Source organism: Mastomys coucha, unplaced genomic scaffold (assembly GCF_008632895.1).
Source record: "Mastomys coucha isolate ucsf_1 unplaced genomic scaffold, UCSF_Mcou_1 pScaffold1, whole genome shotgun sequence".
In the NCBI taxonomy this organism is placed as follows: domain Eukaryota; kingdom Metazoa; phylum Chordata; class Mammalia; order Rodentia; family Muridae; genus Mastomys; species Mastomys coucha.
Window position 1 is genome coordinate 48132628 of NW_022196891.1, and position 8905 is coordinate 48141532.

Consider the following 8905-nt stretch of genomic DNA (forward strand, 5'->3'; position numbering starts at 1 on the left):
TGCACTGCACTGCTGCATGGTGTATTCCATCTCAATCAGCTGGCGGCATCCAATGGTTAATTTTTCCCTGGGGGAAAAATAAGTAAATCACAAGATAGTCAAAGAATCCCAGAGGCAGAGGCAGGCTTCACATTTAACTTAGAACTTCACATCTGTGAGTTCTAAGCAACCTGGTCTATGTAATGAGTTCCAGTCTAGCCTATAGACCTGTCTCAACAATTACTTATTTTTAAGTGTATACATACATGTATGTCTATGTGTATATGTGAGTGTAGTGCACAGAGGCCAGAAAAATGTGTCAGATCCTCTTGGGGTGGAGTTATAGGTGGTTGTGAGAAGCCCAAGTTGGATCCTGGCAACTGAACTCTAGTCTTCTCCAAAAAGGAATATGACTTCTTAACTTCTGAGCTATCTCTCCAGCCCACCACCTACATCTGACTCCTGGACCCACATAGTAGCAAGAAAGAAGTGATTCTCCAAATTATCCTCTACCTTCACCATGTGTACACACACACACACACACACACACACACACACACACCTCAACCACACATAATTTTTAAATAAATAGTTCTACAGCTAGGTGTGGTGGTTCTTGAAATCCGGCAGGTGAGTATGATCAAAAATACATTGTATGACAGGCTCAGCAGTTAAGAGCACTGACTGTTCTTCCAAAGGTCCTGAGTTCAATTCCCAGCAGCCACATGGTGGCTCACAACCATCCGTAATGAGATCTGACGCCCTCTTCTGGTATGTCTGAAGACAGCTGCAGTGTACTTACATATAATAATAAATAAATCTTTAAAAAAATACATTGTATAAAATTCTCAAAAGAATAAAAATATTATAAAAATTTTGGCTTTGAGTTACCATAAACCTATTTCCTAACTTAAAATTAGTTTTGATTTTGCTGCTAATTCTTCACAACTAATCAAAAAAAATAAATGGTTTTCAGAAGAAGCTTGTACAGGGTTCAAAAAAAAGATAAAAATGTTTTCTTATAAATTCTAAAATAAGACAAAAATTAGGAAGGTCTACATTCCTATCCTTGGTCATTTATTCTGAAGTTGAAAACAAGCAAGCAAACATATCTTTCAGTAACTGAATCTATTTCTCCATCCTTCCTTTTTCTTCTCTTCCTTACCTGCTCCACTCCTCTCCAGCCTAGTGGCACTGACTTCCTTCCCCTCATGAGTTAGTATTCTGACAGCGATTACGCCTAGCTATGTCCTATAGCTGTTCATGGTGCTGGACCTCCTGAGTCCTTTCCTAAGACTTGTCTCTGACTTGCTTACCCAGCATCTCCAGTGAGTCACCCTCCCTGAGCACTCGTCCTGGTGATGGGACCCTCACAAACACGAGAAGCACTCCATACATCTTTGGATACCTCCTAACTTCAAGAAAGTTCTTTCTTTAGGTCTATAAAAAGCATTTGTCTAAGTTAAAATGAAAACGATTTCTATTTTCTTTCTCTGATAGTCTTACTAAGTTGCCTAACTTGGCTTAAATATATGACCTTAATGTCTCAGCCTTCAAAGCATCTGAGATGATAGGCGTGCACCACCACACAGAAGTTCTGAGTCCACACAGGATAGGATATGGCCCACATGAATAGAAGCTCTTTAGAGTCTTCAATAATCTACAGAAATAGATGGCAGTACATGTCCATAGTCCCAGTTATTAGGGAGTCTGAGACAACAGGGCTTGTTGGCTCTCACAAATTCAAAACCAGTCTGAGTAATGCAGCAAGACCTTGCTTCAGAGTAAACAAATAAACACATAAATAAATAAGATTGTATATATATGCATACATGAATCGTGTGGTCAAACACATGAAAACCATTTAAAACTATATAGCTGATAATAGGCTTTTTGCATATGAAATATTTTGTACTAATGGGTTTAAAAAAATCATGAGAGGTTAGGGAGATCACTTCAGTAAAGTGCTTGCCCTGAAAACCTAAGGACCTGAGTTCAGATTTCCAGCTGCCACATAAAAGCCAGGCACAGCAGCATCTGCCTATAATCCTCATGCTGTGGAGGAAGAGACAGGAAGATCCCAGAGTGTATCTTAGATATAAGGTGGAGAGTGACTGACATCCACTGCTGGCCTCTACAAGTTTATATATACATGCATGTTAACACACACACACACAACATAAAAAAATGGCTTTACTCTCCCACAGTGATAGCAAACAGGGTAAAAGTTTGTTACAGGTATCTCATTATCTACATACCGATACTCAGTCTGAGACACACAATCATAAAGTTCCTGGGCAGTAAATTTGACATTTTTGTTTACCTGAAAAGAACCAAAGGACAGTTATTAAGGAGATATGTTAAAATGAATGAGCAATCAAAGTCCAACTACAGTGGGGCATATCATGAGAGCAGAATCTCAGCTCTTCAGTCACTGCCTAAAAGACAACTGAACCAGTAACAGGAAGAAGCTCAGTGACCGTAATCCTAACACCACACTATGTGCAAACTTTAGTTCTATTTTTACAACTCATCTATTCATTGAACTAGAAACCGTAGAAATGAGTGGACCTGAATGTAGTGCAATTTTACTTGAAAGCAGATTACTCTGCCATTCAACTGGACAGAAAAAAAAAATACTTCTATAAGCTATTGAAAAGGTCTGATTTGGGGGCTGGACAGATGGGGTCTTCCAGAGGACTTGAGTTCAATTCCCAGCAACCACATGGTCGCTCACAAACATCTGTAGTGAGATCAGATGCCCTCTTCTGGTGTGTCTGAAGACATCAACAGCATACTCATATACATAAAATAAATAAAATTGTTTTAAAAAGGTCTGATTTAGGAAAAAGTTTGAATTACAGGTATTTCTGTCTATTCCTCTTCCTTCACTCATCCATCCATCCACTCCTTTTCTTCCTCCCTCCCCACTTCCTTATGGTTCTAGGAATTGCACTCAGAGCTTCATGCATGCTAAACATTAGAGTTATTCCCCATGGACATTTTCTGAAAATCTATTTTTTAGAAAATCTGTTATAACCCAGAGACGTAATTTATAAAACCATAAATGTAAAAGTTTATCATTCAAATTGATGCACACTTGAAACACAGAGTGAAAAAGAATCTTTTCTTTTTTGAAATTTTACTTTATCATTAGTATGTGGGTGTGTATGCTAGTGTGGTTCGTTTATGCCATGGTGCAAGTGTCGGGACCAGAGGACAAATCTGAGTCGGTGGGCTGCAGGGATGAAGCTCACATCAGCAGGCTCGCACAGCAAGTACTTTGCCAGCCATCTCACTACTACTAATGCAGATGATATTCTATTTATGTGCAATGAGTCACTGGTCAGTTTCAAGGCCTCTAGCTTCTGCTACACTCTCAATACTGGATCCTCACTGGGACTCAGCCCATTGTTGCCTGTGTCATGGAGTCCTGCAGCTTTAAGATCTGTAAGACTGGCCCCTTGACAAGCTCCAGCAGTATTCATAGATATGGTAGATATTAGGGTGGTCCAACTCAAAAGCCCTGGGTCTGGGCCTGGGTAGTAACTGAGCTGGTCAGCTTGCCAGCTCTCCAGCATTGCCCAAGAGCAGCTCACCCAACTGGCTATGCTGGCAAGGGGTAGGGCTAGCTCTTCTTGTATTTCTTATACACACACACACACACACACACACACACACACACACACACTTTTTTTAAACAAGAAAACAAATGTTATTGGCAAATTTTTATGACACTCAGAAACTTCAATTTAGGCCAGCCTGTATAAGACAGCAAGATCTTGGCTCAAAAAAAAAAAAAAACCAACTTCATTTAAAGACAATATCAATAGCCATCTTGTATTTATTTATATCCAAACAATATATAAATATATGAATAATATATAAATACTTTTCATACCTCATACTTGATTAGGAAGTTATAGAGAGTCTCAACATCTTGGTAATTACTATTAGGAGCCAAAATCCTAAAATATATAAATTATTAATAATGATAATAATAAATTAACAAAAGGACCATGAAAATTAATTTTAAACAAATCTTTAATTTTCTCCTTCAAACTTATATATGTCATTCACATTTATCAAGTTTATTCAAATGTTTTTCTGCAGTTCCTTATGGGTGGGGATCAGCACAACATGAGGAACTGTATTAAAAGGTCACAGCATTAGGAAAGTTGAGAACCACTGATCTAAAAGGAGAAAAGATACACTGTGAATAAAGTAGGTCAAAGCTCAATGAGTAAATCCTTCTAACTCGAAATAAGAAAAAACCTTTATTAGTGGCCAAGCATTCTGTTCATGACAATTAATTCAAATGCTCAGAAGTCATTTCTAAAACTGCAACTTCAAGTTTTTAATAAAATGTTTTGTTTCAACAATCAAGCAGAATATAGATACAAATAGGCCAAAGTATTGTCATTGTGCCAACTAATCCTTTTTAAAGACAGGGTCCTGTAGAATAGACTAGTCTGACTTCAAGCTGGTGTTCTTCCTGCCTCAGTTCCCTGATTATGGCTATGAGCCACCACACTGTGCCAACTGAAAGAAGAGCTTTTATAAAATAATCTTGCTTACACTCAAGAGGTCAGCTATTCTAATATCCCAATTAGTAAGTCAAAAATACTTGCTAATAAAATAAATAAAACTTTAAATGTAAAAGTGACTAAGCACCAGTGGATCTGAGAAGATGCTGTAATTACAGGCCTCCTTATTAAGAAATCACGTATGGTGGCCTTGTCTGTGGATGGACATGGTCTGTTCAAATGTTAAAGTGGAGTAGGATTTATGCAAGACCCTAGCTTTAATCCCCACTTGAAAAAAATTGTGCAACAGTAATAGAAAATGAACGTTTAGAAATTTCATAAGATCACAGAAGAAATACAGAAATTTCTGATCTTATGTCTGTAATTATTTTAGAAAACAGCTCCAGGGGTTCAGTGGGTGAGAGAACACTTTCAACACAAACAGGAGAACATCAATTTGAATCCCTAGTCCCATAGAAATAGTATACTTCAGTGCTGTGAGAAGTAGAGGGCAGGGTACCCACTAAAGCTTGCTGTCTGCCAGCCTAGCACCAGCCTAACTTCAGGAGTGTCTATCTTATGGGAATAAGGCAGAGAGGGACAGAACAAGACGTGTGTGCCATCCTCCTACGGCCTCCACATACATGTACAGGTGGAGATATCTGCACACATGTGCAAATATACCACAGAGAGAGGTGGCAGGGGGAGGGAGGGAGGGAGGGAGGGAGGGAGGGAGGGAGGGAGAGAGGGAGGGAGAGAAAGAGAGAAAGAGAGAGAGAGATTTATATTACAAGGTATTTCAAACCAAAACTGTAAGATGTAGTGGAGGTTTTAAAACAACTAATAATAGGCCTACACAGTCAAATTAATGTTAGTTATTATTTGTTCCTACACTACATATAACTTAAAAAAAAAAACAGGAAAAAAAGTCATCTAAACGTAAGAGATCCCAAGGGTCTGGGAAAATGGCTCGACAGGCAAGGCTGCTTACTGCACAAGCAAACAAGATGATCATAAAAGCCAGGCACGGCTACGCACATCTGTCACCCTAGTACTAGGAGGTAGTATAAACAGGTAGATTCTGGGGCTAACTGACCAGTCAATCTAGTCAAAATGGCAATCTCCAGGTTCAGTTAAAGACCCTGTCTCAAATAAGATGAAGAAAACAACTGAGCAAGACACCCCAACATCAATCTCTGACACACACACACACACACACACACACACACACACACACACACACCACATACATACACACACATGCACTGGGGTAGGGGAAAAGACACAGCTTCAAAATGTATCATGTATTCTACAAGGAAAACTAACTTGTTTCTCCCTCTTTTCCTCTTCTACATAGGATACTGAACATGAAACTAAGAAAACATTATTTCAAATACTTTATCTTAAGTTATTACAGGCACAATCTAAAACTTACAAAAACAGATGTGTAGTTTACAAATAAAACCAAGCAGACTAACACCTAATCTATCCTTTTTTTTTTCTTTTACTGCAGTAAGTATAATTCTTAAGTTCTAGTTATTATTATTGTAGCCATACATATATGTGGGGGACCATGGTGTACATGTAACATTTAGAAGATGAAATTGTTGAACTGGTTCTCTCCTTCCATTGTCATGTGGATTCTAGGCATCACGCTTGTGCAATAAGCACCTTAATCTGCTAATCCATCTTGTCATCTTCAAAGAGCATAGTTTTTTGTTGTTGTTGTCTTTAGTTTTTGTTTTTCTTGAGAAAGGGTTTCTCTGTTTAGTCTTGGCCATTCTGTAATTCACTTGGTACACCAGACTGGCTTCCAACTCAGAGATTCACCTGCTTTTGCCTCCCAAGTACTAGGATTAAAGGCTTGTGTCTCCTCTGGCTAGGGTATATATATATATTTTTTTTTTTTCTTTTTTTTTGGTTTTTCGAGACAGGGTTTCTCTGAGTAGCCCTGGCTGTGCTGGAACTCACTCTGTAGACCAGGCTGGCCTCGAACTCAGAAATCCGCCTGCCTCTGTCTCCCAAGTACTGGGATTAAAGGCATGCGCCACCACAGCCCAGCAGGTATAATTTTTTTAAAAGCCATTTCGATCTTATTTGTCAAAGTAAGACATAAACATTAAGCTAAGCAGGCTGCAATTCTCACCCTTACTCTCCCTCCTGTCCTTGGTTTCTCTTTCTGTATGTCTGTCTTTGTCTGTTTCTCCATGCAACCCTGGCTGTCCTGAAACTCAGAGATCTGCCTGCCTGTGCTTCCCAAGTGCTGTGACTAAAGGCATGCACCACCACCGGACCTATCCTTGGTTTCTAACTTAGAAGCAACACATCTTGCTTGCGCCTGCACAGTCACTCTCGCTTTCCCCCTCCCTCCCTCCTTCCCTCCCTCCCTCCCTCCCTCTTTCTCCCTCTCTCTGTCTCTCTGTCTCTCTCTCTCTCCTTTCTTTTCCCATCCTCTTCCCTCCCTCCTTCCTTCCCTCTCTTTCAGGACTTTGTTGAGATAGGGTCTCATTATGCAGTCTAAGCTGGCCCTGAAATCTTGATCCTTGTGCTCCCGAGTGCTGGGGTTATCACCACAAGCCACTACTCTTGCTGTCTACTTTATAGACACACGCATACCTAGAACACCTGCACTGGTGCTCTGAGTACTCAGTTTCCATTTTAAGCTATGCACATTTATAGTGTACCCTAAAGTGCATTTGTAAAGACCCGCTTAATTAATTTTGTAGGGATATCCATTTAAGCACAAAGTAAATGTAAACATTTAATAATCCTCTATTAAAAGTAGAACATACCTGATTTTTTAGCATTTCTAATCCAAGTTCACAATTAACTTTTTCACTCTAAATAAAACTTTATTATCATCATAATTTACTACACAAAAGGTCTTATGCTCATAAAAGTAACTGTTTTGAACTAAGAATGCAGCACAATGGTAGAGTGGCTATCCAAAATGTAAAAGGCTCTGGATTTCAAATCTTACGGTAACAGACAGTACTGCTTTTTAAAAACAACCTTAAAATACTTGTTTATATAAAAAGAATTATGTATGTTGCTCTAATAAAAAGAAAACCAGTTACTAAGTCAATTGCAAATAAGGTAATTAAATTTCCTCTCCACCTCCCCTAAAAAGCACTAGAGTCGGTAACATTGGTATACTTTTTACAGCTTTCTACAATTTTCTCTCTTCACTTTTGTCTCTTCATTATTGAGAGTAAGGCATGTCCCACCATGCCTGGCAAAGGCTGTCCTCCACATCCAGATCCAACACTGCTCTCCCAAGCAAAAGGCTTGTCATCGCTATACTAGTGAGGAAAGAACATATTAGGTTTAAGGAAGAAGATAACCAACCCTTGTAACTTCAAAGTATTTCAGTATGTGTTTGGAAGTAGCATCAGGATTCATATCTAATAAAAAGTGACAGAAAGTAGTCAGGTTGTGAGGGATAAATCTGGAACTAGAACCCAAGCTGCATCTTCACCTGCCTCTTTAACTTACGGGCATGCATATCAGTCCATCTCATTGTAGACAAGCACCATATATTGTACTGCTTTTAAGATCAAATGAAATAAATAAAGCTAAAATGTGCCACTGAGCCCATATCTGAAAATGAATAAAATGAAATAATGCATTTATATATGTGGACCATAAGCATCCCTGGTGTCCCAAGACGCCAGAAGAGGGCACTAGATGCCCTTAAAAAGTGTTACCTACAGATGATTTTGAGTTGCCCTGTAGGCACTAGGGGATAAACCAAGAGCATCAAGAGCGCTTAGCCATTGAGCCATTTCTCGAGCCTGAAGTCCTCATTCATATGCCTAAAGAATTAGAATGGGCATTGGAGATAGCTCAATGGTCAGAAGCAGTGACTAACTGCTCTTGGCAGAGGAGACAGGTTCAATTCCCAGTACCCACATGGCAGCACACAACTGTCTGAAACTCCAGTTCCCAGGGAATCCGAAGTCCTCCTCTAGTCTCCATGGCCGTCAGGCACCCACATAACTTGAATGCAGGCAAAGTATTCATACATATAAAGAAATACAATAATGAGATAATAATGATGACAACTTATAAAGGCCACTATGCCTATAATTTCAGCACTCAAAAAGTGATGTCAAAAAATAAACAAATAAACAAACATGAGCTCAAGGCCAGGCTGGGATATATATTGGATCCGGTCTCAAAACAAAATGGTCATTTTGGTAGTTTCTTTTGGATCAATGAATGATGAGATAAGTAGTATGCCTTTTATTCACATTATCTACTGGTAGCTCAAGAGATTTAAAAAAAAAAAATTAGAATGTACCATTGCAGAGAAATTCTTAACTACCTGTGCACAAATCCTCTGGGAAACTTATTAAAAATAGAAATTCCTTTCTGTATAAAATATGTGTGGATATTCT

At 39.0% G+C, this 8905-nt stretch overlaps 1 protein-coding gene across 1 annotated transcript in view; it reads right to left on the bottom strand.

The window, feature by feature from the left end:
• Positions 1–8905, bottom strand: part of Swt1 (SWT1 RNA endoribonuclease homolog) — a 61657-nt gene that overhangs the window by 5052 nt on the left and 47700 nt on the right. The window contains exons 18-20 of the mRNA XM_031378737.1: positions 3881–3947; positions 2238–2302; positions 6–67 (exon numbers count right to left, since the gene is read on the bottom strand). Of these exons, the coding sequence (XP_031234597.1) occupies positions 6–67; positions 2238–2302; positions 3881–3947 (194 nt within the window). The remainder of the gene's footprint in view (positions 1–5; positions 68–2237; positions 2303–3880; positions 3948–8905) is intronic.